Below are 20,838 nucleotides of genomic sequence, written 5' to 3'. Positions count from 1 at the left end.
CATTGGGTTGATGGTTTTTTTTTTGTGAAGGAGAAAGTAGGAAAAAATGACCGTTTCAGCAAATTGAGAGGGCGTATCATTAATGAAAGGGAGTGCTTACAAGCATGGCTAGTTATGACTGGCTCACAAATCTCTAGGATAACTGAGGCCTTTGAGGGGTTCTTGTGATGATTAAAAGTAAAACCGTTTTTATCTAAAGAAAACCCACATAATTCCCCATTTAGTGTATTAAATGTCCTTGCAGAGTATCACAGCGTTTATAAAGTCCTACAGGACCATTACTTATTATTTACTAACTCGCAGATCTATTTCCTTCTTAAAAGAAAAAAAAAGTGGTCTCCTTCCCTTTACTTTGAAACTCACAAAAAAATCAGTGAGTGTTGACACGTGTGATCAGGAAGAGTCCCTGATACTTAGCTATACAATTATTATTTGTATACTTTCTCCCTATTAAAAGTCTCATCTCTCTCAAAGCATCCCCCTCATAGCACTTTGCACATCTTGGGACGCCTGCTGTTATGGTACAGATGCAGCAGGGTTGTGATGGAAATCAGGATGCACAATGACAACCTTCTCCCACTCTGTAGAATGTATTGTGGGCACGCTGCCCCAATGAAAGATGGCCGCCGCGCGCCCTAGCGTATGACTCCTCCTTTTCCGGCAGCTGGGCTTGTCTGCCGGAAGTACTCGTGCGTAATTTCCGGTGGGAGCCGTCCCCATGGCGGCGATAGAGGTCTGATCATGAAGAGCGAATACAGCGAAGCCCTGACAGGTGAATACCCGGCCGTGTGACCTCGTGTCCCAGGCCCGGGACCCACATGGGATGATGGATTCACTGCTGGCCTCCGCCAGTCGCTCCGAGGATGAGGACTCATCAGCTGGACACAAGAGGAGCCTGTCCCAGGGGTCCGGCCTCATCCCCAAGCGCCGCAGCTCATCCAGGTGACACAAGCTGAGTGTGTATTATGTGTATACACGCAGTGTGTGTGTGTGTGTGTGTGTGTGTGTGTATATATGTATATATATATATATATATATATATATATATATGTATGTATATATCTACAGCAGGGAGGCACATGGAGACTTTATGATCACAAATGTAATATCTGGCGTTTACACCTGACAGATACAGATCATAACAATAGTAGGGGCACTCCATAATATGTGTGTGTGTGTATATATATATATATATATATATATATATATATAGAGAGAGAGAGCAAAAGGTGGCACTGTGTGCTCATTTGCATGTCATTTCCCAGAATCCCTTGCTGCAGTGGAAGTGCTGTGTGCTGGGTATAATGGGGAAAGGCGGGGTTGCAGACCTGCCTAAGACATGCAGATGAGCATACAGTTGTATTTACATTTATTTATATATATATATATATATATATATATATATATATATATCAAAAAATAAATAGATGATACCGTTCTGTGGCTAACGAAATGCTTTTATTTGTGCGAGCTTTCGAGATACACTGATCTCTTCTTCCGGCGATGTTACAATGAATGAAGCAAGCAAAGGGTATACTTAAAAACAGTGTCTCTTGGAATGTTATCTGTGCTTGTCCCTCCCCCGGTGTGGATATGATTTATCTTAAAACACCGAAAGAGAGACGGTTGCATGAATACAAATTTATGCAACTGTTCGGGACACTTAGCGGTGGCCTAAACAGAGATTGAAATTTTATGAGTCATTACTGACACAAGTGAACTCTCTTCCCATGAGCACTAAAGGCCATGTCTGTACATACTGTGCTATATGTATGCACACACAGCTGTCTCTTACACATACTAATACTCCTTGTTTTTCCATCCCTATACACCAATAGGGACCACATAGTATCTACACACACTTTTAGTTATGCTACAATCTCTCACATTTCCACACCTACCCACACCATTTATATTAACTCCCACTCCACACACACCTTTTGTAAAACACTGTATACACTGTGGGCTCTCCATTCATTTATATTCACACAGATACACACACACTCTTACATCACTAACTTTCAGGAAACATTTAACACCTCTATCCATAAATCACATCCACACCGGGGGAGGGACAAGCACAGATAACATTACAAGAGACACTGTTTTTAAGTATACCCTTTGCTTGCTTCATTCATTGTAACATCGCCGGAAGAAGAGATCAGTGTATCTCGAAAGCTCGCACAAATAAAGGCATTTCATTAGCCACAGAACGGTATCATCTATTTATTTTTTGATTATTGAAGCTCGGCTAACACGGTACATATATATATATCTATATATATATATCTATATATATATCTCTAGTGCATTTATTCTGCACTATCGCAACTGGACTAACATGGCTATTTCCGTTATATATATGTTTACTGCTGTGAAGCATGGATGGCGAGATATATATATATATATATATATATATCTCGCCATCCATGCTTCACAGCAGTAAATACATGACATAATACAACACATAATGGAAATAAGTGCTTCAGACGTTAAAGTAAAATTGGGGAAATGGGTCCCTGCCTCAAAGAGCTTACAATCTAAGTGGTAAGTAGGAGAACATACAGAGACAGTAGGAGGGTGGTATGGTAAGTACATATGCAAGAGGCCAAGGTAAACGCATATGAGAGATATATTCATTCTTTTATTCAACATGTATAGATAGGGAGCCCAAACCAGGTCACTGGTACAGCTAAACCCCGTTATAACGCGGGTCTCGGGGTCCACCCCGAGACCACCGCGTTACTAACGGGGTCGCGGGGGAAAAAATGGCCACCGCGCTTTAGCGCATATTCATCCCGCGGGACAGGAGATGGGAGCGGGCATGTCCCTCCGCTCCCCGCTTCCCCCTGTCACCGCGGGACAGCCCGCGGGGCAGGAGATGGGAGCGGGGATGTCCCTCCTGTCCCCGCTTCCCCCTGTCACCGCGGGACAGGCCGCGGGGCAGGAGATGGGAGCGGGGATGTCCCTCCTGTCCCCGCTTCCCCCTGTCACCGCGGGACAGGCCGCGGGGCAGGAGATGGGAGCGGGGATGTCCCTCAGGTCGCCGCTTACCTCAGATCCCGCTGCCTGCATGGAGGTGGTAGCGGGGGGTTTCTTCTCCCCACCGCTGTCCCTGGCGCTCCCGCTGCCTGCGCGGGAGGAGGGGGGGGAGCGGGTGGTGGTGCTGGTCGCGGCCTTTCCTCTGCTCCGACCCCACCCCCCGTCTGTGTAGAGTGAGAGAGTGTGTGTGTGTATGTATATATGGGAGAGAAAGTGTGTGTATGTGGGTGTGAGTGTGTGTAAGTGTCTGTGAGTGTGTGTAAGTGTCTGAGTGTGTGTGTGTGAGTGTCTAAGTGTGTCTAAGTGTCTGTGAGTGTCTGTGAGTGTCTGTGAGTGTCTGTGAGTGTCTGTGAGTGTGAGTGTGTGTGTGAGTGTGTGTGAGTGTGTGTGAGTGTGTGTGTGAGTGTGTGTGTGAGTGTGTGTGTGAGTGTGTGTGTGAGTGTGTGTGTGAGTGTGTGTGTGAGTGTGTGTGAGTGTGTGTGAGTGTGTGTGAGTGTGTGTGAGTGTGTGTGAGTGAGTGTCTAAGTGTGTGTGTGTGAGTGTGAGTGTGTGTGTGAGTGTGTGAGTGTGTGTGAGTGTGTGTGAGTGTGTGTGCGTAAGTGTACAGGCAAAATACATCTGTTAAAGTGCAGTTGTCTGTTTATTTCTATATAATAATTGTGTGCAGTGTGCAGTGTGTGTGCAGTGTGAGCAATGAGGAGTGTGTGTGCAGTGTACAGTGTGTGTGCAGTGTGAGCAATGAGCAGTGTGTGTGCAGTGTGTCAGTGTGTGCAGTGTGAGCAATGAGTAGTGTGTGTGCAGTGTGCAGTGTGAGCAATGAGCAGTGTGTGTGCAGTGTGCAGTGTGAGCAATGAGCAGTGTGTGTGCAGTGTGTGTGCAGTGTATCAGTGTGTGCAATGAGCAGTGTGTGTGCAGTGTGTCAGTGTGAGCAGTGTGCAGTGTGTCAGTGTGAGCAATGAGCAGTGTGTGTGTAGTGTGCAGTGTGTCAGTGTGTGCAGTGTGAGCAATGAGCAGTGTGTGTGCAGTGTGTGTGCAGTGTGTGCAATGAGCAGTGTGTGTGCAGTGTGTCAGTGTGAGCAATGAGCAGTGTGTGTGCAGTGTGCAGTGTGGCAGTGTGGCAGTGTGAGCAATGAGCAGTGTGTGTGCAGTGAGTGTGTGCAGTGTGCGCAGTGTGCAAAAAAAAAATGTAAAAAAAAAAATTATTAAATTTTTTTTTTTTTTTTTTTAAACGGGAGCCACGGGAAAACCGCGTTATAACCGAATCGCGGTATAACGAGGCGCGTTATAACGGGGTTTAGCTGTACTAACCTGCTGCACACACTTACATCACTGATAAACACTTACTACTGATATTAAACGATTTCGTGATGGTTTATGTATATCGGTATTGACAGGCTGTATAATGGTGGATAATCGGTTCCCTAGGAGCCACTTTGGGACACATGACGCGCTATTAGAGAGGGTTGGGGGTTCCTTACAATACATCAGATTTCAGACGCGCTATTAGAGAGGATTGGGGTTCCTTACAATGCATCTGATCTCAGACGCGCTATTAGAGAGGGTTGCAGTACCGCAGAATTTCACAATATAATAAGGTCCCTTACTCGAGAGGTGTTAAAAAATACTGGTATAGACATTGGCAGTTGCAGTTTCTGCTGGGAGTGAGCACCAAGTACATCCATGTTTATTCATGTGTGCATCTCCACTCTACATTACTGGATTAAAAGGGTTGACACTGCTCTATGACCCCTTATTTCTACCAGCTTGTTGTCCTACATACACTGCAGCTTCGTCTGTAACCTGCCTTTATGGACTGTAAAGGTTGTGACTCTGATGGCAATGCTCAAACATAGAAATACTATCTGCCTTGTATTTGAGAAGTCCTACAGTAACCTGTTGCTCACAAATATTGCTACATTTTGTAGCCGTATGGTACAACACATTCTCATTACTAATATACCCTTATATGACGTATGGTCCCTACAAGTAACGCAAATATTTATTCGCATAAGTGTTCCCTTTTGTCCGCTGCAACTGAGGCTAGATGAGTGTGCGGCTCCCACTATCCTATATTTATGTATTTTTTCTTGTTTTATTTGAAACAAGTTCTCTGATTTTGTTTTACTACGTTATATTGGTAAATTACCTTTTTACCAGCTACATCGCCCCCTTCTGTGGCTTTACGTCTCTTTCTGTATCTGATGTCAGATTTTGCACATTCCTTGTTTTTTGCTCTAGTTAATCGGTTTATAACGGACAATCAGTTTATAACGGACAATCAGTTTATCTCTCCTATTCTGCATTAAGGCTCAGTTTGGAGCCAGAGCGTTGAATAACATAATCTCTTTGTATGTAGTGTCTGCTATTGCTATGATGAGAGAGAGATCTATCTGTGTGTGTTGTCTTTGAAGTGGAATGCCTCAGAGTATATATATCTATAGTATCTAACAATCTTTTTACAGTATCTACTGTGGGTAAATATATGTGCTTATGTATCTGCATCAATAAATGCATGTGTTTTAGTGCATCTGTGAGTGTATGAATAAATATGCGCACGTGAACTGTGAGTGGGTGAGTAAATGCTTCTTCTGAATTGGGTGAATAGATTTGTTTGAATTAATGTATTTGAATAAAAGTTTAAAAAAATCTCTTTTTTAATGAACAAAGTGTCAATGCAAAATAATGGCAGAGTACAGGGACGATACAATAACTTCTGTCATGCTGGTGGAGAGGTCCTTGATCAGAGTAAAAGTAGGAAAAAAGCAGATTGCTGTAGAGGATGCTGCAGTTTTAGTGGGAATATAGGAGGGCATCTCTTTGCTTGGTGCTGAGTAATGGCAGTAATTACATTGATTTGGGTAGCTGACATAAGAGAGATTCTGCGCTTCTGTACCAAAACCTGCATATTTTTCCTTCTTTTTTTAAATGGAAGTACTGACTTTGCGTGAGACTTCATGGAAGACTGTGAGTTTTTACAATAGAAATACAGTAAATGAAACTCATTGAAAATCAGTGAGACATGACAGGGTCTGAATGATCATGAAACAAAGGGTGACACAAGGGATAGTTTGGATAGGCTCTGTCAAAAAGAGGTAGTGAGTCTGGTAAATGTTGGCTATGCAGTGCTGATTATAGATAGGTGCTGGTAGGAGGAAGTGATGACTAGGGGTTGGAGAAAGGGGTTTTGGGCAGAGTGGCAAAGGGGGATCCTGTGGATAGGTCATTTTATGACCTCTGAGTTATGTCACAGAGTGCTTTAAATGTGGGTATGGGGATCTTGAATTGAATTCTGAACATGAGGAATAGATAGAAAAAGAGCAGGAGACGAAAGGCGAGTCAAGAAGATGAACTTCGAAGGGATTGGAGACATGCAAGCGAAGGATAGCGACTAATAAGCTAATAGCTGATAAGCTGATAGCTAATAATCCCAGGGATAGGGTGTAAAATGTTGCTTTTGTTTATTTCTGGTATTACATTTTGTAGCTTTTTAGAGGGGTAAGGATCATTTTTTTTCCGCCGAGAGATTGAATGCAGGGGTCAGAATTACCTGGTTGGTGGAGAAGCAGGGGGTGTCTGTTGACTTGGGAGAAAGGTGAAGTCTTTCTATGTCATTGCAAAATATGAGAGTATAACATAAGAGAAAAGTGGAAACTTTATGTTCTGTTTTTTTACTTGTTTAGTTTGAAGTTCTGGTGGGATATTCTGTAGGAGATGAAAGTTAATCACTTAGATGGGCCTGAAAAGTAATGCAGAGATCCCCTGGGATGAATAGAGGGAGATTTAGGGCAGATACTTACCCTTTTATTAGCACCCTCAACAAATAAATGGGTACAGCATTATGTTCAAATGGTTCTTTACCCTAAAGTGCCTGCGCTTTATTAACCTCACAACTTCGGTCTAAAACGTGGGATAAAAGGAATATGGCGGGCTTGCCCTTACAGATCCTATCCGCCCAGAAATGGAAAATCTTTGCCATACATGGTGAACTTGGTTAAATCTGACTCTGGTTCTTCTCATCCATTGCTCCTTGGCTGGCCCATGCATAACACACATTACATTAAACGCAACTGAATTAATTCTTCTCACTCTCTCTTCAGATCATTGCCCAAATAAACAGAACATGCAGGGTGTGTGTGTGTGTGTGTGTGTGATTTGTCATGTGGTGCACCCAGCAGGTGAATTTTATAACCTTTGAATTTCTACGTCATTGTCCAGGACGATCAATATTGTATACAGTGACGTCGTTACAAAAGAAATATAGGGAAAAGTGACCACTGGATTACTTGGCGACTAAGGTCATTGACTGTTTTAAGGGCCTTGGATAAGTAGTGAGCGTGAAATTCCATCTCAAAGGTATCATGTAACTCCATAGGCAACCATGTAACTCCATAGGCAATAAGTACCATTATCCAAAGCAATTGACTTTATTTGGCAAGGAATGTCATTCTGCTTTTTATATATTACCACAGTAGGATCCCATATTTTGCGTGAATGGGGGTAGGGCTGTGTAGTGGTTTCTTTAAGATGAGACGGGGTGTTTGCAGAGGAACTCTACCGGCGTTTATAGAAATATTGGATATTTCATCAATAGCTAGTTGGGCAGAACAAGTTGAGAAGGTTTTTATATTGGTGATGACTATGGTCTGCTTGATATGGGTGGGGTGATGGGCAAGTATCTGAGAGCTTTTACATGCAGGCAAGGGAGGTTCCCTGTGACGTCTAGGGGATCTTTTTTTTGCTTGGATGGCGGTAGTCGGCCTTTGGAGAGTGGCAGCAGAGGATTGCAGGTAGCCAAAATAAGGTGGTGGCTGCTATTCAAATGTAATGAACGTGGACTGCTCTTTAAAGTACTAAAGACTATTGATTTGAAATGGACTTTAATGGTCAATGACTTGCAGTTTAATGAATAGACCCCTATCTATCCTGTTATGTATGTCAGACTGCTGCGTGACTGCACGTCTTTCTGTTTATTTCTTCTTGGTTTTTTTTGTATTATCTCCCTGCTTGTTTTACTGTCTGCCTCTACCTGTATATGACCGCCCTCTCTCTCTCTGTATGGCAGATTTATTAAGCGGAAGAAATTTGATGATGAGCTGGTGGAGAGCAGTCTTGCAAAATCAACCAGTCGTGCTCGAGGTCCCAGTGGCGGTGAACAAGGGCGTTGTTCAGGCAGCGAGCCTTCCTCCAGTGAGAAAAAGAAGGTAGGAGAATGATAGAACTACAAGAGAAGGCAACACCCCAGACCGTTAGTAATTTATCACAAAATGTACAACATTCAACACCTCAAGGGCTTGACAACATAGGGGGGCATTTCACAGTATTTCAAAGGCTCAGCATAGTCGTGTTAGACGTGTCACTTCAAGGAATTTATAGAGGTGTGTGGATGTTGTATGGTTTAGTCTGCTTCATATTTATTATAAAAATGTTTTACCAGGAAGTAATACATTGAGAGTTACCTCTCGTTTTCAAGTATGTCCTGTGCACAGAGTTAAGATGATATAAAACATGGTTACAAATACAGTTACATAAGTGAACAGGGTATACATTATATTTAAGACATTGCATGCACAGTTAGAGATAATATATATTATGGTCGTATGTAACAGTTACAAACCAGATTAAAATGTGAGACAGCCTTAGTTTTGAAAGAACTTAAACTCGTGGCGGCTGTGAGAGTCTCCGGTAGGTTGTTCCAGTTTTGGGGTACATGGTAAGAGGAGGAGGAGCGGCCGGATACTTTGCTGAACCATGGGACCATGAATAGTCTTTTGGAGTCAAATCTCATATAAGTGCTGCATGTGGTAGGGATGAGGAGCTTGTTCAAATAGACTGCCTAGAAAGTATTTGAAGGCAAGACAGGAAAGATGAACTTTGCGCCTAGAATGACCAGTCTAGTTCTTTGAGCATTTTGCAGTGATGTGTATTGTAGTTGCATTGGAGACCAAAACAGCATATTGAATTGTAGAGGGTGTCAAGTTGGCTAAGGTGGGTGTAGGGTGCCGAGACGTATACTATGTCCCCATAGTCGATTATTGGCATTGGCATCTGCTGTGCGATACGCTTTCTGACCAGCAGACTTCGGGAGGATTTGTTCCTGTAAAGTACCCCTAGTTTGGCATAGGTTTTGGATGTCAGGGTATCAATGTGCATTCCTAATGTTAAATGGGAGTCAAACCATATGCCCAAGTATTTATAACTAGTAACAGGAGTTAGGGTGGTGTTAGCGTTGGTTCTCATCTGGAGCCCAAATACTATTGTTACCGTCTTGTCAGTGTTTAAAAACAGTTTGTTTTGGGAAATCCAGTTTTCAAGTCTCAAAAAGTCAGATTGAAGTATGTGTTCTAGGTCGGAGAGGCTAGGACTGTGTGCATATAAGATTGTTATCTGCATACATGTGTATTGAAGCTCCCTTACAAGCTGTAGGAAGATCATTGATGGACACTGAGAAGAGTAGGGGCCCAGAACAGAGCTTTGCGCGATGCGACAGGTGATATCCAAGCGGTTGGAGTTAGAGCCTGAGATGTACACGTTGAGATCTACCTGATAGGTAGGACTGAAACCAGTTTAAATCATGCTTCCCTTTTCCAGAGCACTGGAGTTTAAGCAAGATAACAAGATCAACAGTATCAAAAGCCTTTGCAAAATCTAGGAATATTTCACTAGTGAGTTGTCCCCGTTCCATTCCACACTGGCTCTCATTGCAAACTTTTAGCAGGGTAGTTACGGTGGAGTGTTTGGGGCGAAAGCAAGATTGGAATTGGCTAGGGAAATTTGTCTTGGTATAGTAATCGCTTAATTGGGAGGGAACACATTTTTTCATGACTTTGGATAATATTGGGAGAAGACAGATAGGCCTGTAGTTTGAGACAGTGTTTTTGTTCCCACTTTTGAAGATAGGGACAATTCTAGCAGTTTTCCAGGCCTTAAAGATATGGGCTGCAGACAGAATAGAGTTGACTATGGAAACAATTGGTTTGGCGATGGCTGGGGCACAAAAGTCTTAGGAACTTAGTTTGCAGTATGTCGGGTCCACATTGGCTGCTTATTTTAAATTTGAGGAGCGCTTGTGTAATCTCCTCTTCAGATACCGGGACAAATTGAAAATTGTGAGCAGTGGTGGAAGAGGGTGAGGCTATAGGGGTACTCTCAAAATGAGATTCATGTTTGTGGTTTGGGCTGCGTGTCGCTAATAAGTTAGTAGCACACCCCACAAAGTAATCACTGAAGGCATTTTCAATGTCAGTGGGGTTTGTCAGAGTAATATCCGCCTTAGTGATATTACTTGGTTGTTGATGGTTAGAAGGCTAGAATATATATTTGATAACCTTCCAGAAGTTAGCTAGGCTTGATGTATTCTGGTGAAGGTTGTCAGAGTAATATTGTGCTTTTGCATGTCTTGATTGCCTTGTGCACATGTTCCGCAGGCATCTGTAGTGATTAAGATCCTTGGTAGTACCAGTTACTTTGTAGCTTTTCCAGAAAGGCATCCCTAAGATGGTAGAGTGCTATAAGGTCAGTTGTAACCCATGGATGGTGGGCCCCGTACTCTTATTCTGCGTAGTGGAGCATGGGTATCACAGAGTTTTAAGAACTCAGATTGGAAATAGTCGAGCGCAGAATCGGGGTCAGGAATTAAGTTGATTCTGTACCAAGGGCAGTTGGTAAGGTCATCCAGAAACTGTTGTGGGTTAAAGTTTCTAAATGTTCTAGTTGGGAGAACTTTAAGGCTTGAGTGGGGTGGTTTAATTTTCCTTATACAGTACACTATTGCATGGTCACTGAATGTCCGGAAGGATGCCAGAGGATTGGATTCTGCTGGGATTTGAGGAAAGAATCCAGTCTAGCAAGGAATGGCTGTGAGATTTCAGATTTTGTCTGTGTGGGTTGGGAAATGAGTTGCGATAGGTTAAGTGCCTTGAGTTGTATCTGGATTTTGTGTTTTTAGGGTTGAGACAATTGTAGTTGATATCCCCAAGAACTAGCAGCTCACTCTTCTCATTCAAAGAGGAAATGGAGCCAAGAAACTGGGGGATATCAGTCAGGGACTTTAGGGGGGCGGTAGATGCCAGCAACCAAGATAGGCTTAGAAAAAGGGAGGCCGATTTTGCCAACTTGGATTTCAAAAAGGGTGGGCTTGGGGGGCAATTTAACAGTGGAAATTGTAAGGTGTCTGCAATATAAAATAACACCCCTCCTCCTCTCTTTAACCTATCTCTCCTAGAAATATGTTATCACCTGTTTCTTTTTTTAGCAGGTATGTAAAACAATTACCACACCTGCTCCACCATCTCCTGCACCCAGTCCTAGCATCACTAAACGCATCAAGAAGAGCAAACAGCCACTGCAGGTCACAAAGGACCTAGGCAGATGGAAACCAGCTGATGATCTGCTACTTATCAACACCATACTACAGGTCTGTCTTCATCTCTGCTCCTCTCTCTCTCTCTCTGGCATTTGTTTGAGTCATATGAGCTGTAGCTTTGAATTGGAAAGTATTACCGTAGTGACAGGGAATGCTATCTCTAATTGCATGGCTGATGAGATATCCTTATGTTTTCAGACAAATGATCTGCAGGCTGTGCACCTTGGGGTAAAGTTCAGCTGCCGCTTCACTCTTAATGAGATACAGGAACGTTGGTACGCGCTACTCTATGACCCGGTCATCTCCAAGTGAGTACCATGAGGTCCTTTCCCTCCTGACAGGAAAAACAAGCAATGGGAAATGTGTAGTGACTGAAACGTCCAAACGTTGTCAGTTTACTGTGTTTCTCTCTGTTTTTAAGGTTGTCATGCCAGGCCATCCGACAGCTGCACCCAGAGGCAATTGCAGCCATCCAGAGTAAGGTGCTCTTCAGTAGAGCTGAGGAGCAGCTATTAAGTGCAGTGAGCTCGGTATATATCTACATCTCTTACTGCCCATTCTGTCATCTATTCCCGTCATGTTACTGTCTTAACTCTGTTTTTTTTCCACAGGCTTCTCAACCTACACTGGAGTCGTTTCAGGACTTGCTAAGCAAACAGCCAGAAGTGTTCTACCCGTCTCGTACGGCAAAGTCTCTTCAGGTCCACTGGCAGTTAATGAAGCAGTACTACCTGTTGGAGGACCAAACAGGTGTGAAGAGAACATTCCCTACTCTTCTGTGTCATCGAATCCAAAAGCCGCGGCTCTGGGAATAAATGGTGTCTTTGTTTCTCCTTCTCAGTTCAGCCGTTGCCAAAGGGGGATCAGGTTTTAAATTTCTCTGATGCTGAAGACATGCTTGATGATAGCAAGCTCAGGTGTGTTTCTGTATATGTAAGATGTGACGTGTAGACATAGACAAGGGGTTGTCAACTCTAGTCATCAAGAGCTACCAACAGGTCAGGTTTGCATGATATACCTGCACAGATGGCTCAATCAGTGGCAAAGTCGAGGACTCCACCACCTCTGCTGAAGCAGGGATATCCTGAAAAGCTCTTAAAGACTGGAGTTGTCGACCCCTGACTTAGACCTATATTTATGAAGACTCTAATGTCTTTGTGCCTTCATCAATTGTGAGTTTTAGGGTAAGGAAAGTAAGGCAGCGAGTCTTACTTACACACTAACAAGTGTGTACTTGTTAAAGTTGATGCGTGGATTTGCAGTCTCTCCTCTTTCATATCTTCTGTATGTATTTTTGATGTGCGAACTTCGTTTCTCAAATGTTTCACCGCCTGCGAGGCTTTTTCCTTGCTCACTTGCCCTGTTTGTTGATTTGGTGACTTTGCTCTCTCACACTGACTCTTCTTGCAGAGACTCTCGAGATGAGGCTTTGGAGCACGGTGAGTACTGTCTCCTTTTTCCCAGCCCCCCTTCTTTTTACTTTGTGCTCCCTTCCAGAGCAGACATTCCTCTCCTATTGATGTCTGAGCTGTAATGGCTCCCTCTCTCGTTAGAGCTGACTGTTGCTGACCGCCGACAAAAAAGGGAGATCCGACAGCTGGAGCAGGAGCTGCACAGGTGGCAAGTGTTGGTGGACAGTATCACAGGTAAGACCTTGTCCGGGATTCCTGTACACGCGCACACTAGGCGTGTGCAGAGAGTCTGCTATATGCTTTGGTATTCATTTTCTGTTGTGTGGTTACCTTCCTCCTTTTGTCCCTCTTGGCACTTTACTTGCTTGCCTATCACTGTAGTTAAATACTAAATGTAAAGAAATAGGGTGGGAAGTGGAAAGCAATGCATTGCAGGCCTCTCTGGTACTAAAAGGGTTAAATCCGTTCTTTACCAAGGTAGTCGGTAGTTGCACCATCAATCGGAACATCTTCCATTTAGAAAAGTGGCATTTTGTCTCTTATTCTAATACTGGTCCGTTGAGTGAATTGCCCATCAACAGATGAGTCATTTGGACCCTTCATTGCGATATTACTTGGTGTCAGAATCAGTTTGCCTGAGTAAATATAATCCCACGGCTAATGAGGAAGTCCCCAGCTGCTATTGTGCATCAATGAAGTGAAAAGTAGGGGTCTTGTCATTTGGCCGTGTCAGAAACCTAATTATCGCAGCACAAACTTGCAGTGCAGACTTGTCAGTAATCAAGTGACCGTAATCCGGATTAATGACATCACACGCAGAATAACCATCGCTTCAGGCACTGTGTAATGGTGGCGACGTTTCAAATTCGTCATATCAATAAACCATTGTGGAGGTTACTGCATATGAAGATGTTGCAAAAGGGCATTCCGCTCTGCAAGATGAAATCGGGAAGCGAGCTCCTATTGTATTGTATTGTATTGTATGTCTTTATTTATATAGCGCCATTAATGTACATAGCGCTTCACAGCAGTAATACATGTGGTAATCCAATAAATAACAGATAATATAAATAACAGATCATGGGAATAAGTGCTTTAGACATTAAGGAAGAGGAGTCCCTGCTCCGAGGAGCTTACAGTCTAATTGGTAGGTAGGGAGAACGTACAGAGACAGTAGGAGGGAGTTCTGGTAAGTGCGTCTGCAGGGGGCCAAGCTTTATGTGCCATGTGTTCAGAATAGCCACAGTGCTATTCATATGCTTCTTTAAGCAAGTGGGTCTTAAGGTGGGTCTTAAAGGTGGATAGAGAGGGTGCTAGTCGGGTACTGAGGGGAAGGGCATTCCAGAGGTGAGGGGCAGTCAATGAAAAAGGTTTAAGGCGGGAGAGGGCTTTAGATACAATGGGGGTAGAAAGAAGACATCCTTGAGAAGAACGCAAGAGTCTGGATGGTGCATAATGAGAAATTAGGGCTGAGATGTAAGGAGGGGCAGAAGAGTGTAATGTAAAGCTTTAAAAGTGAGGAGAAGAATGGAGTGTGAGATGCGGGATTTGATCGGAAGCCAGGAGAGGGATTTCATGTGGGGAGATGCTGAGACAGATCTAGGAAAGAGTAGAGTGATTCTGGCAGCAGCGTTAAGGATAGATTGTAGGGGAGACAGGTGAGAGGCAGGAAGGCCGGAAAGCAGGAGGTTACAGTAATCAAGACAGGAGAGAATGAGGGCCGGAGTTTTAGCAGTCGAGCAACAGAGGAAAGGGCGTATCTTTGTTATATTGCGGAGGAAAAAGCGACAGGTTTTAGAAATGTTTTGAATGTGAGGGGCAAATGTGAGAGAGGAGTTGTGTGACCCCAAGGCAGCGTGCTTGGGCTACTGGGTGAATGATCGTAGTTCCAACAGTAATGTGGAAGGAGGTAGTAGGCCAGGTTTGGGAGGAAGTATGAGGAGCTCTGTTTTAGCCATGTTGAGTTTAAGGCGGCGGAGGGCCATCCAGGATGATATAGCAGAGAGACATTCAGAAACTTTGGTTTGTACAGCAGGTGTAAGGTCGGGTGTTGAGAAATATATTTGTGTGTCGTCAGCATAGAGGTGATAATTAAACCCAAAAGATGTTATTAGGTCACCTAGAGAGCGTGTATACAGAGAAAAGAGAAGAGGTCCCAGGACAGAGCCTGTGCTAGATTTGCAAGAGATGCTTGATAGGAGAGGCTGTTGAGGCAGTTTCATTTTGGAGAGACCCAGACAAAACAGTAGAATTCATTCGTCGGTTCCGAAACATAGACTCCCTCGCTACCCAAATTCGGTATTGGCCAAAGTGTTAAACTGAATGACCCTTTTATTCAAGAGATATATAGATATTTCACTGTGTATTTTTGCCATTGGATGTAGCACTGGGCTCTGTTTCTGTTTGTAATATATATTGCCATGCCCAGTAGCACTCCTTTTTGACATTTATATACATATATATATTTTGTGGTAACTTTTGGGGCTTAAATGAGCTTACTGGGTATCTGTGTGTTTGTTAACTTTGTCCCGCTGGTTCTCAGCTGTTTGGGAGGTTGGCCCCACCCTCCCAGGTTTAAAGCTCGTCCCATCCCACTTTCCATATGCACAGGTCTTTGCATGCAGCTGATTGCGACAGATCTAATAGAGATTATTCTTCCTGGTATTGTCCAGGTAAATAAGAATTTCAATCGGATTTAGAACCATGCAGCTGATTATGACAGATCAAATATGATAATTCTTTTACTAGTATTGTACAGGTTATTAAGAATTTTAATCAGTGTTAGGACCTGTGAATTATGGTCATGCCTTGGAGGGGCTCACAGGCTTACAATGCTTTGGCCAAAGTGTTAAACTAAATGACCCTTTTATTCAAGAGATATATAGGTATTTAACTGTGTATTTTTGCCATTGGATGTAGCACTGGGCTCTGTTTGTGTTTGTTTGTAATATGTATAGATTGTCAGCCTGTGGGTAAACCTCTGTCACTGTCTTTCATGCCCCTAGGAATGAGTTCCCCTGACTTTGACACACAAACATTGGCCGTGTTACGTGGACGCATGGTGCGATATCTGATGAGGTCACGAGAGGTAAGGAACGATATCAGAACGATATCATTTACGTAGCATCACCCTCATATTTTGCCCAGTGGTCAGAATACCTCTTATACTGAAGTTGAGCTCACTGATCTGGTGCGGCGGATTTCTTGTTTTGTTTAAATAACGCTTATTTTTCTGTGGACAGATTACTCTTGGGAGAGCCACTAAGGACAACCAGATTGATGTGGACCTCTCCCTCGAAGGTCCAGCTTGGAAGATCTCCCGCAAACAAGGCTAGTTAAGATTGTCTGATCCCATGGTGTTCCCTGTTTGGGCTCCTTTTTGACTTGCTTGATATCTCAGTTTTGTACGTATATTCTTGCATTCATGTTTAGAAATAGCCATGTGCCCTTCGTGACAACAGACGTGTGTTCCTCTGCCTTGTAGGTGTCATCAAGCTAAAGAACAATGGAGACTTTTTCATAGCCAACGAGGGCCGGCGAGCTCTTTATATCGATGGACGTCCTGTGATGCCAGGTAGCAAGTGGAAGCTCAGTCATAACTCCGTTGTGGAGGTAAATGCTGCTAACCACAGACAAGACACTCGTGTGGGCAGCAGGAATGTGTATGTGGGTTAAGTGAGGGGAAGGGGTGGACTTTTATCCTTTTATATATTATTTTCACAGTTGCGTGAGACTGCAGCTGTAGTATGGTCTGCGTGTTCAGTAGTTAAGTGTTATAGCTGCAGATCAGCGTAACCAAACTATAATTATTTCTGTCATCTACTTCTATTCCCAGCAATCTAGTTAATAACAGCCTGTGACTGCATGAAAATCAGTTGATTTTGATATAATTACTATTGGCTAAATTAGGGCCATTCAATGGAAACGTTTTTTTTTTTCCCCCTTAAGGTTATTCTTTTTGTCACGTGACAGGGTCGTGTGACACTTCCCTGGACAAAGGGTACAGACGGGTGCATCTTTCCCTCTGGTTCCCTAGGGGCGTTCAGGGAGTGGAACACTAGGTTTTAAAGCCCTTGTGGTGGTTGCAGAAAGTGACAACTTTCTGGTCATGCATGGATTCACTAGAGATCAAATTCTATTTCTTCCCACGCCAGCAGGGCACCAGTCAAAAAGAAAAAAGAAAAAAAAGATAGATGGATAGAAAAGAAAAAGCGCCCGATCCTGGTGTGAGAACGTTGATAAAAATGTGAGGGTCTTGAACATAGACAAATATGTTCATCAGGGGAAATCTGTACAGGCATACCCCGGTTTAAGGACACTCACTTTAAGTACACTCGCGAGTAAGTACATATCGCTCAATAGGCAAACAGCAGCTCACGCATGCGCCTGTCAGCACATCCTTAACAGCAATTCCAGCTCCCTACTTGTACCGAAGCTGTGTGCAAGTGGGGAGACTATAGAGCCTGTTACAGATGCGTTATTTACATCAGTTATGCACGTATATGATGATTGCAGTACAGTACATGCATCTATAAGTGGGAAAAAGGTAGTGCTTCACTTTAAGTACATTTTCGCTTTACATACATGCTCCGGTCCCACTACGTACGTTAATGCGGGGTATGCCTGTAGTTTATCTGAAGAAACGCGTAGGGCGACGTGCTGCTGAGTAGTGTGGATGCTATTCAGAAGCGTGTGTACTCTACCCTAAAGACTGGGAACTTTCCTGAGTGGAAGGCTACGGGCCTGCTTCTGGTTGCCGGAGGACTCTCTAAGAGGCAACACGCATTCGGTAGGACTCGTGACGAGTTGATTGTTGGAGCAGAGATGTACAAGCGGAGCAGTTTCCTGTTTTAAGATGGCGCATGAGTTTATTCATAACACACACAAAAACTTCAGATGTTTGTGAGTTTTTATTTGTCTATGTTAAAGACCATTACATTTTTAATAACGTTATCACACCAGGATCGTGCGCTTTTTCTTTTTTCTATTCAGGTCGTGTAAAGGGAGGTAGTTGTGCCCGTGAAGAAGGCTGCCAGCATCCCAGTGATACTACACTGTTTTTTTATTTTTTCTTTGACATTTTATTTATTTAATTCTATTATTGACACACAATAGCTTCTCAGAAACATTGTTGTTTTGTTACTAGTCTATATTAGTCACTTATCTATAGTAATTGATTTACCAGTCATTTACATTTATATATGTGCACTTTCTGTATGGTGTGTGTGTGTGTTATATATATATATATATACAGTGCTCGACAAACCCGGTCGCCCACTCGCCAGGTGCGAACGGAAATTGGCCCGTGGCCAGCTACTTTTCCCCCCTGCTCTGCGCAAATTTTAAAAAAATTAAAAAAAAAAAATAACAAAAAAAATATCCTCCTGGCTGATTGGCCAATTGGTCGTGACGCGGAATGGAGCCCTTCTCTGCAGGGGTAATGGCTTCTCCTCGCGCGCGTGGTCCGTCTCCGTCTCCTGCCCGCGCTTCCCTCCTCATCCCCTCCAGTCTCCGCTCCTGTCGGGCAAGAGATGACAGCAGGGGATTTCTCCCCCCATCTCCCCCCCCCCCCCCCCCTGCCCCGCTTGCCCTCCGGTTCTGCTCCTGTCCCTGTGGCTGCTCGCGCGGGGCAGGAGATGACAGTGGGCGATGTTCCCCCGTCCCGGTTGCCCTACGGTCCCCGCTTTCCCCCAGTGCCAGTGGCTGCTCCCGATGCCAGCAGGGGTGTTCCCCTCGGTCCCCGTGGCTGTCTCCGCTTCCCCACCCCCCCACAAATTTAAAAAAATAAATAAATAACAAAACAAAATATTTTCCTGGCTGATTGGCCGTGACGCGGTCGTGACGCGGAATGGAGCCCTTCTCTGCAGGGGTAAGTAATGGCTGCTCCTCGCGTGCGCGGTCCCTGTCTCCTGCTCGCGCTTCCCTTCTCATCCCCTCAGTCTCCGCTCCTGTCCCCGTGGCTGCTCGCGCGGGGCAGGAGATGACGGCAGGGGATTTCCCCCCCACCCACTCCCCGGTCCCGCTTGCCCTCCGGTTCCACTCCTGTCCCCGTGGCTGCTCGCGTGGGGCAGGAGATGACAGCGGGGAATGTTCCCCCCGCCCCCAAACCTGCTTCCCCTTTGGTCTCCGCTCCTGTCCCCGTGGCTGCTCGCGCGGGGCAGGGGATTTCCCCCCCCTGTCCCGCTTGCCCTCCGGTTCCACAGAGTGTGTGTGTATGAGAGTGTGTGTGTGTATGTATGAGAGAGAGTGGTGTGTGTGTGTGTGTGTGTATGTATGAGAGAGAGTGGTGTGTGTGTGTGTGTGTATGTATGAGAGAGAGTGGTGTGTGTGTGTGTGTGTGTGTGTGTGTGTGTGTGTGTGTGTGTGTGTGTGTGTGTGTGTGTGTGTGTGTGTGTGTGTGTGTGTGTGTGTGTGTGTGTGTGTGTGTAAGAGAGAGAACGTGTAGGACACCAAAGGTACCCCCCACCCCACCCAGTCAGTCATCCCCCCACCCCACCCAGTCAGTCATCCCCCCACCCCACCCAGTCATCACCCCACCCAGTCAGTCATCCCCCCACCCAGTCAGTCATCCCCCCACCCCACTCAGTCAGTCATCCCCCCATCCCACCCAGTCAGTCATCCCCCCATCCCACCCAGTCAGTCATCCCCCCATCCCACCCAGTCATCCCCCCATCCCACCCAGTCATCCCCCCATCCCACCCAGTCAGTCATCCCCCCACCCCCAGTCAGTCATCCCCCCACCCCACCCAGTCAGTCATACTCCCCCCCCCCACCCAGTCAGTCATACTCCCCCCCACCCAGTCAGTCATACTCCCCCCCACCCAGTCAGTCATACCCCCCCAGTCAGTCATACCCCCCCACCCAGTAAGTCATACCCCCCCACCCAGTCAGTCATACCCCCTCAGTCAGTCATACCCCCCCACCCAGTCAGTCATACCCCCCCAACCAGTCAGTCATAACCCCCCCCACCCAGTCAGTCATAACCCCCCCCACCCAGTCAGTCATACCCCGCCCACCCAGTCAATCATACCCCCCCCACCAAGTCAAACATACCCCCCCACCCAGTCAGTCATACCCCCCCACCCAGTAAGTCATACCCCCCCCACCCAGTCAGTCATACCCCCTCAGTCAGTCATACCCCCCACCCAGTCAGTCATACCCCCCACCCAGTCAGTCATACCCCCCCACCCAGTCAGTCATACCCCCCCACCCAGTCAGTCATAACCCCCCCACCCAGTCAGTCATACTCCCCACCCAGTCATACCCCCCCACCCAGTCAATCATACCCCCCCCCCACCAAGTCAAACATACCCCCCCACCCAGTCAGTCATAACCCCCCCCACCCAGTCAGTCATAACCCCCCCCACCCAGTCAGTCATACCCCCACCCAGTCATACCCCCCCACCCAGTCAGTCATACCCCCCCCCACCAAGTCAAACATACCCCCCACCCAGTCAGTCATAACCCCCCCCACCCAGTCAGTCATAACCCCCCCACCCAGTCATCACCCCACCCAGTCAGTCATCCCCCCACCCAGTCAGTCATCCCCCCACCCCACTCAGTCAGTCATCCCCCCATCCCACCCAGTCAGTCATCCCCCCATCCCACCCAGTCATCCCCCCATCCCACCCAGTCAGTCATCCCCCCACCCCACCCAGTCAGTCATACTCCCCCCCACCCAGTCAGTCATACTCCCCCCCACCCAGTCAGTCATACTCCCCCCCACCCAGTCAGTCATAACCCCCCCACCCAGTCAGTCATACCCCCCACCCAGTCATACCCCCCCACCCAGTCAATCATACCCCCCCCCACCAAGTCAAACATACCCCCCCACCCAGTCAGTCATAACCCCCCCCACCCAGTCAGTCATAACCCCCCCCACCCAGTCAGTCATACCCCCACCCAGTCATACCCCCCCACCCAGTCAATCATACCCCCCCCACCAAGTCAAACATACCCCCCCACCCAGTCAGTCATAACCCCCCCCACCCAGTCAGTCATAACCCCCCCACCCAGTCAGTC

General features: G+C 45.7%; 1 protein-coding gene across 2 annotated transcripts in view; it reads left to right on the top strand.

Moving 5' to 3' along the window:
* Nucleotides 1–677: 677 nt before the first annotated feature.
* Nucleotides 678–20,838, top strand: part of MCRS1 (microspherule protein 1) — a 23,383-nt gene continuing 3,222 nt past the window's right edge. The window contains exons 1-12 of one of the 2 annotated variants that reach the window (XM_075591277.1): nt 678–942; nt 8,105–8,243; nt 11,297–11,455; nt 11,603–11,712; nt 11,826–11,934; nt 12,016–12,154; nt 12,246–12,321; nt 12,815–12,843; nt 12,958–13,050; nt 15,822–15,904; nt 16,059–16,146; nt 16,301–16,428. In XM_075591277.1, the coding sequence (XP_075447392.1) occupies nt 824–942; nt 8,105–8,243; nt 11,297–11,455; nt 11,603–11,712; nt 11,826–11,934; nt 12,016–12,154; nt 12,246–12,321; nt 12,815–12,843; nt 12,958–13,050; nt 15,822–15,904; nt 16,059–16,146; nt 16,301–16,428 (1,272 nt within the window). In that variant the 5' untranslated portion in view covers nt 678–823. Of the gene's footprint in view, nt 943–8,104; nt 8,244–11,293; nt 11,456–11,602; nt 11,713–11,825; nt 11,935–12,015; nt 12,155–12,245; nt 12,322–12,814; nt 12,844–12,957; nt 13,051–15,821; nt 15,905–16,058; nt 16,147–16,300; nt 16,429–20,838 lie in introns of both variants that reach the window. The other variant, XM_075591276.1, reaches the window with a different exon arrangement.

Source organism: Ascaphus truei, chromosome 3 (assembly GCF_040206685.1).
Source record: "Ascaphus truei isolate aAscTru1 chromosome 3, aAscTru1.hap1, whole genome shotgun sequence".
In the NCBI taxonomy this organism is placed as follows: Eukaryota; Metazoa; Chordata; class Amphibia; order Anura; family Ascaphidae; genus Ascaphus; species Ascaphus truei.
Note: the sequence above shows the minus strand (reverse complement) of the source record. Positions and strands in the feature narration are given on the sequence as shown.